This window comes from Loxodonta africana, chromosome 1 (genome assembly GCF_030014295.1).
Source record: "Loxodonta africana isolate mLoxAfr1 chromosome 1, mLoxAfr1.hap2, whole genome shotgun sequence".
Classification (NCBI taxonomy): Eukaryota; Metazoa; Chordata; class Mammalia; order Proboscidea; family Elephantidae; genus Loxodonta; species Loxodonta africana.
Window position 1 is genome coordinate 196809808 of NC_087342.1, and position 13193 is coordinate 196823000.

Below are 13193 nucleotides of genomic sequence, written 5' to 3' on the forward strand. Positions count from 1 at the left end.
AAAATGCTCAAATTCCTTTTGTAAGGAAATGTTGGCTTTAATGAGATTCTGAAAATTAAAAAAAAAAAAAAGAACATTTCCCTTATTGAAATTTGCCAACGTGCTTACTTGATAATCCTTGATTATTTAAAAAAAAAAAATCGCTTGGTGACTTGATTTGGGGATGTACATATAGGAGTTACAGATAAAAGTGGGAGTAGAAAACAAAGTATAAAATACTTTGATATTTCAATAAGTTTGTGGTTGTGTGCTTGCTTTAGGATATAAAGAAGATGAGTTTAATTGGCAGACCTATCTCAAGACATGCAAAGCTCAAGCTGCTCCCAAGTCATTATTTGAAAATCAGAACATAGTAAGTATATGCAAAATACTCTTTTCTTTCAAAGGAGGTGATTTATGCGTGCCTTATAGGATAAATTACAAGTGATAACAAGGAACTGTATTTTATTGCTTTGGTAAGTGGAGTAGCCTTATCTTATTGTCAGGTGCCATTGAGTCTTTTCTGACTCAATGTGACCCCGTGTACAACAGAACAAAACACTGCGCAGTCCTCCTCCATCCTCACAATTGTTGCTATGCTTGAGAACATTGTTGCAGCCACAGGTCACTCTATCTCATTGAGGGTCTTCCTCTTTTTCGCTGACCCTGTACTTTTCCCAAGCATGATGTTCTTCTCAGGAACTGGTCCCTTCTGATAACATGTTCAAAGTATGTGAGATGAAGTCTCACCATCCTTGCTCCTAGGGAGCAAGCATTCTGGCTGTACTTCTTCCAAGACAGATTTATTTGTTCTGGCAGCGCATAGTATATGCAAGATTCTTCGCCAACACCGTAATTTAAAGGCATCAAACGATGTATTGCTTCGGGCAAATCTGCTGCAAAAGACCTCTTTAAAGTGTTAAAAAGCAAAGATGTCACCTTGAGGACTAAGGTGCACCTGACCCAAGCTGTGATATTTTCAGTTGCCTCATGCATGCGAAAGTTGGACAGTGAATAAAGAAGACCGAAGAAGAATGGATGCCTTTGAATTACAGTGGTTGATGCCTTTGAGTCTTCTCTTAATTATACTTAAAAATTAGTTCAAAATTCTCATGAATAAATATCCTTTCTTTAGCCGTGTCATGGTTATCTTTTTTTTTTATTGAATGGTAGGAGGCAGCATAATACAAAACCCAAGTCTAATTTACAATTAAGGTGCGTAAAAATTAAGTTTTCTGGGATATTTTATTGTCCCTTATTGAAGAATGCTGTTCAGATGTGATTCACACAATGAGAGGAATGTAGACCTGTTTAGATTTGCATCTAAGATGTAGCTAGAGACTATGATTAACCTTTACTCCAGCTTACAGCTTTATCTTGCAGTATAACAGAAACAAAGACTGGATATATATGTATTTTCTATCTCTTGGGCTGTATTCCTGCTTTCCATTGCATGTTCTCTATTGGCATCTCTGAGAGAAAGTTACAGTTCTTTGCCCAAGTTCTGATCTAATTGGAACGAAGAAAAGAAAGCAAGGGAATGAAAAACCAAAATATCATCTGTTTAACTCGTAAGGGCTAGGTTAAAAGACATGACCCATATCTGCAGAAAAATGAGCTTCTCGGTTCTGAGCCCAACAGTTTAAGAGATTTACTGTCCCCCCTCCCCCACCCCCACCCGCACGCCATGGCTATCACACCAAGCCCAGAAAGCCCTGGACCATGGCAGACCTGCCCTCCTGAAAGTGGCAGAGTAGAAATCACATGCCTTGCAGGCCAGCTTACCTCAAGACTATGACTAGTTTCTCCTGCCACATTTATTAGTCAGGTTACCAGTGAGTGAGGGGGTGGCAAAAAAACCCAAAACCAAACCCAGTGCCATCGAGTCAATTCCAACTCATAGTGACCCTATAGGACAGAGTAGAACTGCACCATAGAGTTTCCAAGGAGCGCCTGGCGGATTTGAACTGCTGACCGTTTAGTTAGCAGCTGTAGCACTTAACCACTACACCACCAGGGTTTCCGAGGGGGTGGCAGATGCCAGAAATGTTTCGCTAATGCGATTCCCTCCAAATGGAAATAAATATCAGGAGTGGGGAAAAACCATCTCTTTCATTCCAAATACCCTCCATTGGGAAAACTATGTTAACCAGTTAGTTGTTGGGAGGACATCAGTCCAACAGGTGAAACATTCTCTGATGAAATTGACCATAAACAGACTTGAATTAGAGAACGAAGAAGAGTGTGTGTGTGTGTGTGCGCGTGTGTGTGTGTGTGTGTGCTTTGATTTAGAAAACCAATGGAGATAATGTTCCAGGTTATTATTTTAAAATTAAGGTATTTAATTGAGAGGATAACTTAACTTCTAAAATATAAATTCTGTGTTGTCAGTAGGTCTTCTCTGTCAAGGTTTGCCCCAGGGGAGAAGATCAATTAGGTGGAAACGCAGCAGCCTTCTGTTGGTGCTCCAAGTTTCCCAATCCCTGTCTGGTTCTCTGATGATGAGTTCAGTCAGGAATTTGATTACCTGCCTTGAACTGTTTTCTTAAATTCTGTGCATTGCTAGCGCACAACTTAATCTTGGGCTGTGAGTTCAGTCTCCAAGAGGCAGTTAATTTTCCTATGTCTAGATGCATCTACCTCCAATTACTCAAATATTGATGATCAGAACTTTGATAAATAATTTCAGATTTACATGTATAGTGAAAAAGATTTCTGGGTAGCATTAGTGCCTGCTCCTTCAGTTCAGACAGGACTTGTTCTAACATTTCTGGATATATGTGGCTATCTAGAGTTATGCAGTCGTAACTGTGCAAGTACAGTTAACAGATAACATCTATTTGCTCGAGGTAGTTAGAATAGTGTCTACACATCAGTCTGAACAGAAGGATTTTTTTTAAGAAGGGCGGACGTAATTTATAACGAATTAGGATTAGCATAATTGATATCCAAATCCACTACCCTGAGATTAGGATATTTTTCCCCACAAAAGATTGTAAGTGTAGATTTTATTGTACCTCAAACACTAACTCTTACTGAACTTTTATTGTTTTAGTCCAAAGTCCCAGATGACTGATAATCTGTGTATTTCCTTAAATTACAGACTCTTTTGTTTGAATGGCTTTTTGTATTATCGTTTTTTTTTTTTTTTTTGCTGCTGTTGTGAATAAGAAGTATCTGTAGCGTTCAGTAAAAGTTGAAGTTGTAATAAGTTGCAGCCTCTCATAGAGGAAGATGACCAACTTTCAGTAGAGCACTCTTTGAAAGAGCTTTTCAGAAGTGGCCGTGAATTTGTATTACTGACTCATGCATGTTTTTAACCTGATTAAGTGCACATTTTGTACGAAACAATTTTTAATAATTGTTAAGTCTGTAATCAAGGAAATGAGGGAGAAAAAGTGAACTATATAGTGAATAAAACTTGCCTAACTAGTATAGTTTTCTAAGGTATGAAAACGTGCTAAAATTATTTTAAACTCTGTGAGGTTGTGGATGTTTTCATTTTGAGCCCAGATAGTTAACTGAGTGTGGCAATAGGGCATTTTTTTTTTTAATTGTTGCTTTTGGGGAAGCGACCATGCTGTGAAATTGGCACACGATTTTTAAATTATATGAATACAGTAATGTATGCAGGCCTTTGAGCAGAAAGTACAGGGAGAGTGGAGGTGTTGCTGTTAAGTGTGTGCTTATCTCTAATTAAATCTGTATGTTTGTGTAGACAGTGATCCCATCAGGCTTTCGAGTTGGCATGAAGCTTGAAGCTGTAGACAAAAAGAACCCTTCATTCATCTGTGTTGCTACGGTAACTGATATGGTGGACAATCGTTTCCTGGTGCATTTTGACAACTGGGATGAGAGCTATGACTATTGGTGAGACCTTTTCCATTGGTGTACACTTTTTTAATTTAATGTTTATACAAGCAAACCAGGTACATGGTTTTAAAACAATAATAATGTAAAAAAAAAAAAAAATGTAAAGCTTACAACAAATAGTGACAGTACTCTGCCCCACCCTTTCCTATTCCAGATTTTTAACTTTTTACCTGTTTCGTATAGCATATATTTCTGTTGGGGGGGCGGATTACACACAGCAAAGCATACACAGATTAAACAAATTCTACATGTACAATTCAGTGACATTGATCACATTCTTCAAGTTGTGCAACCATTCTCATTGTCCTTTTCCAAATTATTCCACCACCATTAAGATAAACTCAGTGCTCCCTAGGACTCTCATCTAACCTTTCACGTTACTGTTGGTCAGATTGATCCCATGTAGATAATCTTTGAAAGAGAGCACAAGGCAGACTGTCTTTACTGATTAAGCTAAACTATTGGCTTGGTTTAAAGATGGCTTCAGGGGAGTTTTGGTTTAAGCTTTAAAGATTACATCAGAGCAATAGTTTCAGGGGGCCATCCAGCCTCAATGGCTCAAGAATGACTGAATTCCATAATTTGAAATTCTGTTTCACATTTCCTCCCTGTTGTCCCGGATTCTCCTATAGATTGTTTGATTAAAATGTTTAGTTAACGGTAGCCTGGCACCATCCAGTGCTTCTGGTCTCATGACAAAAATGGCAGTTGCTCGTGGAGGCAGTTAGACATGCATTGCAGTTCCTCCTCTGATTCTTGACTCTCCTTCTTCCTCTGCTGCTCTAGGCAAATAGAGACCGATTTTTGTGCCTTGAATGACTGCTCGCAAGCTTTTAAGACCCCGGGCACTACACAAACAACTAGGAGAGAAAACAGAAACACTAACAACAGTATTAGGCCCATATGGCATATGTATCTAAGTAACATCCTTCACTTCAACTGTATTGTTTGTAGTTTAATTGACTTCCTGTTATAGAGGAGCTCTGGTGGTATAGTAAGAGCTGCGGCAGGCTATGGCTACTAACCAAAAGATCGATAGTTGAAATCCAACAGCTGCTCCTTGGAAACTCTATGGAACGGGTCTACTCTGTCCTGTAGTATCCCTATGAGTCGGAATTGATTTGATGGCACTGGGTTTTATTTTTATTATAGAAGTGAGGTTTAATTCCTAGACACTCACATTTCCAACATATACTCACATGCATGTGTATGCACAGACTCACGCTTTCCCCCTCATTTGGTGTGCCTTGTATCATTTTCTAGGAAATTATTTTAAGCTTCCGTTCATATTTTTATGCCCAGTAGCTGATTTAACCAGTCATAATGTACATGTACGTATTTATCAATTGAGGAACATTGTTTTTAATCCTCTCAGTTTTTAGATATACTGCATGAAGTGGTTGGAGTGACCTTTGTAAAATTATATAATTACAAAATAATTATCATAAGCAAAGCCCTCATACTTAATTAAACATTTGCAATAATGGTTTTCCATACCTAATTCATGCTCAGTGATTGCTGTGATTCAGTTTCCTGTTGAAAGGTACTTCTGAAGTATTTTGTTCTTTATAGAGAACGCTTAGTGTGAGAAAATTTTAGAGAAAGGGAACAGATACGTTTTTGAAATGTGGCTAATGTTACAGCATCAGATGAATATTCACTAAAATAAATGTTAAATCTCAGGGAAGCTTATTTCTTGACCTTAATTATTAGTGTGCATACATTTGAATATTCAGCATACCCATCAATAATTTTCTTTACTTCTGAAATTGAATTTTTAGACACTCATAGATTTTACTTTCATTGCTATAGGAGGGAGAGATACCAAAAGCCATTTGCTATCCAGATTTTTAAAAACTTCGTATTATATGTATATACACTTTTACAGAATTTTTTAAAAGTATAGGTAAGTAGTTACAGTATTAAATCATACAGAGTCAAGTACATATTTTTGTGTGTTTCCACCAGGCTTTATTCTGTAAAGCAGAGTGTGTCTTCATTGGATATCTTTTTATTTGCAATAAGGGATTTCTGTTGAGATAAGACAATTTCAAGCATATACGAAAATAGAAAGAGCAATACAGTGACCCTCATATAGCCATCAGTTAGCACCAACAATTTTCAGTTTATTTCCAGTCTTGTTTTCTCATTATTCCTACTCCAGGATTGTCTGGAAGCAAATCCCAGATACCATAACATTTCATCTGGGAATATTTCTGTGTTACAGAGACTTTCTAGACATATCCAAACACCTCGCTGGATTGATTTACCAGGTTAAGAGGCTTAGGACTGCAGTCTCATGGGACAACTCAGTCAGTTGGCATAACATAGTTCATAAAAATAATGTTCTATGTCTTAGTTTGATGAATAGTGTCTGGAGTCTTAAAAGCTTGCTGGCAACCCCCTTAGACAACCAGTGATCTCTACTCATCTGGAGCAAAACAGAATGAAGGAAGCCAAAGACTCAAAGAAGAAACTAGTCCACAGGACTAATAGCCCATATGAACCGCGGCCTCTTCTAGCTTGAAACCAGAAGAACTAGGTGGTGCCCAACTACCACTACCAACCATTCTGACTAGGGAAATAATAGAAGGTCCCAGATAGAATGAGAGAAAAATGTAGAACAAAATTCAAATGCCGAAAGAGACCAGACTTACTGGACTGATAGAGATTAGATGAACTCCCGAAATTATCACCCTAAGATACTCTTTGAACTTGCAACTAAAACCACTCCCAGAGGTCACCTTTCAGCCAAATAACAGATTGGTTTATAAACAGTGTCACCCGTGAGTAATGCGCTCCCTCAAACAATCAACTCCGTGAGACCAAATGGTCAACATTTACCCAAAAGCAGAGATGAGAAGGCAAGGAGGGACAGGGAAGCTAGAGCAATGGAAACAGAACAAACAGAATGGAAATAATGAGAATGCTGACACATTGTGAAAATTATAATCAGTGTCACGGAACCATTTGTATAAAAATTGTACATGGGAACCTAATTTGCTGTGTAAACTTTCACCTAAAGCACAATAAAAAAAATTTTTTTTTATTGGAGAAATCTAGACAAATTTGCCATGCCTATTTCACTGTGATGCCAAATTCCCAGGAAAGAGGATTCTGGGTTCTTTTTTAGGAGGAGCAAAAGAATGGATCTGTTTTAGCTCTGATTTTACACTGTTATGAGCACAAACTAATTTGTAGGATGGAATATGCTTGTAGAATTTACTTATACTTCTAACTGTTAGCATGAAGTCATATTTTCTCATTTGTCAGAAGGAGAATACAGCACATTTTCAAAGGGTCAGCAGTTTGAATCTGCCAGGCACTCCTTGGAAACTCTATGGGGCAGTTCTACTCTGTCCTATAGGGTCGCTATGAGTCAAGAATTGACTCAACGGCAATGGGGGGTAACATGCAATTAAAGCACATTGAAAATTGATTAGGTGCACTGGAATTTCTTCAGTCTTACTAAATATTTCTTTGATCTTTGAATTCTGGAATTATTTTCATCTACAAAAATTACTTAGGTATGTAATAGGGTTTACAAATTGGATTGCCTTTCCCAGTTTAATATACTATAGAAATAGGAATTTGTTTCTCTGAATTTGGATAGTCATTTTATATCAGTGGGAATTTGAAAACAAACATATGTATGTCTTTGTAAATTTGTGGTACTGCATATTTAGTTGCAATAAAAATTTTCTTCTTAAAAAGAATATTATGAAAATGTTCTACAGGATTAAAGAAGTAGTTTTTTATTAAAAGAAAATAGTAAATGTTGATATAAAAATATGTTTTACCTCTTGGTTTCCTTTGTGCTTTGGTTACTGGTTTTTTGTAGCTGTATTAAATCATCTCTTTGATGGTCATAAGGAGTCCATAGGTGCTTCAAACAAGCACTTGACTGCTAGACAAAAGGTTGGCGATTTGAACCAACCCAGAGGTTCCTCAGAAGACAGTCCTGGCAGTGTACTTCCAAAAGGTCACAGCCTTGAAAACCCTATGGAACAGTTCTCTGCACAAATGGGGTCGTCATGAGTGGGAATAGACTTGAGGGCAACTAACAACAAGAGACTTAGAAATAATCCTAAGTACCACAGAATATTAGAACTCAAAAGAACTTCGAAGTTCTAGAAAAAAAAGCAAGACTGTTGGATATTGTCCTGCACACAGTCATTCTCCATCCCGGTCTCTCACTGCCTGAGGGTTGGGCTCTGTGGCAAACACACGAGAGCAAGTCACCACCTCTTCTCCCCCAGGCACTGAGAAGTTCAGCCCTGAAGGGGAAAGAGGATTTAAATTGATTCCTGAGGGAAAGTCAACTTTTGAGAATGGTTTGCAGCACCTAGGGTTTCGAGCTTGGTTGTAAACTAAAGGAAGGAGACCACTGGGAGGGAGATAATCTGAGATTATGGATAAATGGTGACACCAAATCCCATAAGAAGGTCTAACCTTGAGAAGGACTGCGTTCACTTTTTTATTGGCTTGGAGAATATGAGAGGAAATTTTGACACCCGAGTAATGAGATGCCATCACCCCCAATCTTTTCCAGGTAGGTGGTGCATTAGTAAAAATCAAGTTTTAGACTTAAAGCAGATTAATAAGATTTAAAACCATGACTATGGGCAATGGAATTGGAAATTAATTTGCGGATGAGGAGGAGAACTCAACCTGATCAGGTATAAGGTTCAGTAGTGTTAACTAAAGCAGCTTCTGCCCAGGCTTCTCGTCAGTAAAGACACACCAAGGTGAGGAGGGAGGTAGAGTGTTTATTGCAAGCACACAAGCAAGGAGGTGTATGCCTCAAATCAAGCTCCCCAAATAAAGGGAGAACAGAACCTTTTATATGGCCTCTCACAAGGAGTACATACAAACATGGACTACATAGATTGTCAGGGCAAGCAGAGGCAGTAAGACAAATTGGATTTTTTTCTTCAGCATGTGGGCTAGTAAACTGGGTTTGACTGGCTTGAGCCACACCCAGTGCTTTGAGGACAATGGACAAGAGGGGCAGGTTCTGCTTTGTCTGAGCAGCTCCCAATTGAGCCACACCCAGTGCTGTTCACTTAAGGCTTTGTTTGATAATGGCTAAGCAAGTCCTGGCTGCTTTGGTTATCAGTAAAACACAGATTAATGGAGTCTTTGACTAGTTTTTTTATTTGACTAGTTAGTTAGCACATAATGGGGATCCAGGAAAATGAGGTACTGAGTAATAAATCAGCAGAGTCCTCATGCTCTGGATTTAGGGAGTGAGAAAGGCCAGGTATTCTGTATTTGTGCAAAGAATCTGAACCACTGTTGCTTGAATTGATTTTGATGGTTTCATTTAGGGTTTTTTTGTTTTTTTTTTTCCTCCCAGTTGTTGTTGAGTTGATCCCATCTCATGGTGACCCTGTGAGTGTCAGAAGTAGATTACCAGGCCTTTGTTTGAAGATGACTCTGGGTAGACTCAAACCACCAACTTTTCAGTTAGTAGCCGAGTGGTTGTACCACCTAGGGGCATTTCTTTAAGTAAGCTTCTTGAATGTTCTTGTTTGACTCCCTGCCTAGACCTGCAGAGCCGAGCATCTGCGCATTAGTTTTATTTAGCTTTGCCTGTGACTGATGAAACAAAGATCTCATCCTTTTCAACCTGAGAACTTGGTAAAATCACTTAGCCTCTGTAGTTCCATAAAACCAGGATCTTAATGTTTGCTTTCTTTATCCTTGTATCATAAACATGCATTTTTCATGCATCATTTCTTTGGTTTCTGACCCTTTGAAAAATCTACCAATCTAGGTCTGATTTTATCTTAGCAGCCTTACTTGTGAAGTCCAGAAAAAAACTATGGATTTCTTTCTTGACACACATAAGAACCCAAAAGAAAAGTGCAGTGATCAGGTGTTTGTCACATTTTCACCATTAGTTCTTCATTATATATGTTTTGGGGGTTACATTTCTACTTTTGAACGCTAGATGGGACTAAGAGATGACTTCTTTTTCAGTAGTAGCAGAAAGGATTTCACAGCCTTCAACTTTTAAATGCGGGGTTGTTTGTTTATGGAGAAGAATTGCCCACTTTTATCTTCGCTATTGAGATGGCTTTGTTGTTTATATTCAATGGCAACTTTGACCAATATTTATATATTATTAAAACCTTATTTAAGATTCAGGGAGTACAGGAATGAGTGGCTATGGTATGCCACAATATTTTCCTCAATGACTGTTCATGGAGAACTCCAGTAAAATCAAAAGAGCTCATAATGTCTAATGTTCTTACTTTAAAATAACCACTATGAGGCTGAAAAATAATTTAAAAACTATAAATGTGTGTATGGTAGCTTTATTAGATTGGGAAGGAAACCATTAAAACAAGCATTGTATTTGTTATTTTTTTAATTTTTAATGAAGCTGTGTATAAATTAACACCTTTCCCTAAAATAAAGGCAATGCCTCATTAGTAGTAATCCATAAGCAAAATAATTGTCTAGGAAAAGATATATATATATAGCTTAAAATAAAGCTCCAGAACCTTGTTTATACAGTTTATAGCAGAATACATCTTAAGGAATTGCATATTGAAATATCTTTCATGAAAATATATATTGTAGGAAATCTGTTGATTGCTATTTGAAGTCAGCATTGACCTGGCAGTGCTTGTTTTTCTTTTATATTTCTAGAATAATGACAGATGCATGTATCCCTATTATATAGTTTAAAGGAAAAAAAACCAGTGTGGGGGACGGTGAGTAGGAGATAACAAGTGAATAAAGGAATAAAAGAAGAAACCTTTAGCTACAAAGTTAAAGGTATTTTCTACTGAAATAAGTTAGGAGAAAATCATCATTAAATTAGACTTACATCAACTCACCATGTGTTACTGTCCAGAGCTGCTAACTGGAAAGGTTGGTTTGGAAATTGGTGACTATGTGCTAACCTCATTCACTTAGAACATTTCTTAGAAAATTCTGTTTTTTACTACACATTAGATTTCTTTGTTCACCAGAAACTCCAACCACTGTTACCTTCCTGGCTTTCTACTTGTCGTTTCCCATCAAGAGTGCTATGTTGAGATTTCCCGATCTCTCAGCACAGACTCCACGGATTTTGTTAATAAAACCCCAAACCCATTGCCATTGAGTCGATGCTGACTCATAGCGACCCTATAGGTCATAATAGAGCTGCTCTGTAGGGTTTCTAAGGCTGTAAATCTTCTACAGAAGCATACTGCCACAGCTTTTTCTCCTGTGGAGTGGCTGGTAGCGTTGAACCTCTGACTTTTCTGTTAGCAGCCAAGGGCTGAACCGCTGTGCCACCAGGGCTCTTGACCTGATTAATAGGGCAAGACATTTACCAGACACTGTGTTCCACATGTTGTTAATAGATTGCCCCCAAAACAGTGTTTTATAATCAAGGGTCTTTAGGAAATGCTTGTATAAATGATTTGAAACTGGTTTGTTTACATTAGAATTTCACAGTCTTTAATATGCTAATGATGTATACTGTAAATCTCTAAAAGGGAGATGTCAGATGGCTGTGTTTTTCTGAAATTTTTTGACTGTTTTTTGTTGTTGTCTGGTTTGTTTTTTACTTAAGCATGCCTGTTACCCTAGGGCACACAGCTTGAGAAACATTCTAAATTAACTTTTTAGTTTTTTAAGATTTTAATTATATGGTATATCTCTAAGTACTTACATATTTTAAAATATTATGATAACTTCTCACCTCCTTTAGTTATGTTTGCCTGGCAAAATCCCAACCCCAGTTGAGTCCAACTAACTGCCTACCTTATCCCTGTACCTGAGCAGCTGAACGTAGCAGGAGAAGGACGCACAACATGGTGGTTGGTCTGTTCGCATTTGCAACTGCTGACCTCAAGTGGGCCCTTAGTCCTGCCCTACTATCCTACTATAGCTCCCTTGTCTGTTCTTCCAGACCATTAAATTTCACAGTTCTCCTTTTTTTTCTCTCTCAAACCTCTCACACTTCCTTCCCTATCCTCCCTGTCATCTGATAACCCTGCTACCTATTGCCGCAACCGAAGAAAAAGCCAGTCAGAAGAGACTGCCACAGGCTTGGACCCCCACGCCTACCTGCTTCCCTGATCTGTAACAGACCGTACCTTCTTCTCCCCTGTAACTGCGGCCGACGTGCCCCTGCACCGGACTCCATTCCCTCTCACCAGTTCACGTCTACCCTCTTGTGCATCATCAGTCCATTCCCCTCTCTTGGACTGTTGCTACCAGCACACAAACATGAGAAAGGGCATAAAACACATAAAAATGTGTTTTGATGCCTGTTGTATCCTCTGGTCCCTATAACAGTGCCTTGCGCATGGTAATTGCTCAGCATATATTTCTTGAATAAATGAAATGTTGTTTTCCATCTTTTTTAACATTTATTTTGAACCAATTTTAAACTTAAAGAAAATTTGCAAAGGAGTACCGAGAATTTCCATGTATCCCACCCCCAGCGTTTTCTAAATATTTCCCAACTTAAATAAATAAAATTTCTTTTTTGGAGTCAAATTCCTACTTCTCTTCTTCATTTTATAACCCAAACCCATTGCTATAGAGTTGATTCTGACTTACGGGACCCCAGGTGTGACAGAGTAGGACTAGCCCGTAGGGTTTTCTCGGCTGTAATCTTTATGGAAGCAGACTGAATGAGTAAGTGAATGAGACATTTCTTACTGAGGCGAGGGATACAGAGAACAGTTTTGCTTAGGAGCTAGATGTGCCAAATACGCATGATTCTAAGAAGGCTTTGGAAACCCTGGTGGCATAGTGGTTAAGTGCTACGGCTGCTAACCAAGAGGTCAACAGATTGAATCCTCCAGGCACTCCTTGAAAACTCTAGGGGGCAGTTTTACTCTGTTCTGTAGGGTCGCTATGAGTCGGAATCGACTCGACAGTGATGGGTTTTTTAAGAAGGCTTTGAAAAAACAGCTGGTTGACTGAAATAAAGATAACAAGGATGAGAAGAGCAAGGTGAGGAAAAGGAAGGAGTTCTCCCTCTTAATACGTGGTCTCTGCCATTCTCATGAGTGATAGAGAGTATGTTTGTTTTGTGAAGGCAATTGAACTTCTGCTTGTGTGCATTTGTTTGCACTTAGGGATGCTGGAATAATTTTAGCTTTCTTGTGTACGGACAGTGTAAGTTTATAATTCTGAATTTTAATAACACTACCTTGGAATTTTTGCTAAATTTGGAGTTACGTAAAAAATTTTGGCGAGGAAGAAAACTGCTTGGTGTCAACCACATGTGATAAAAATCACCTAATAAAGATCTTCTAGGTATTATATGTTGGAAAAATGAAAGATCTTTGGTTTAGCAATGTTTCAGTGTTTTTTTTTTTCAC

General features: G+C 38.2%; 1 protein-coding gene across 5 annotated transcripts in view; it reads left to right on the top strand.

Annotated features, from left to right (window-relative positions):
* L3MBTL3 (L3MBTL histone methyl-lysine binding protein 3) overlaps nucleotides 1-13193 on the top strand; it is a 124335-nt gene that overhangs the window by 53992 nt on the left and 57150 nt on the right. For all 5 annotated transcript variants that reach the window (XM_023557609.2, XM_023557697.2, XM_064290746.1 and 2 more), the window contains 2 exons: nucleotides 261-352; nucleotides 3698-3849. In XM_023557609.2, coding sequence (XP_023413377.1) covers nucleotides 261-352; nucleotides 3698-3849 — 244 coding nt within the window. The remainder of the gene's footprint in view (nucleotides 1-260; nucleotides 353-3697; nucleotides 3850-13193) is intronic.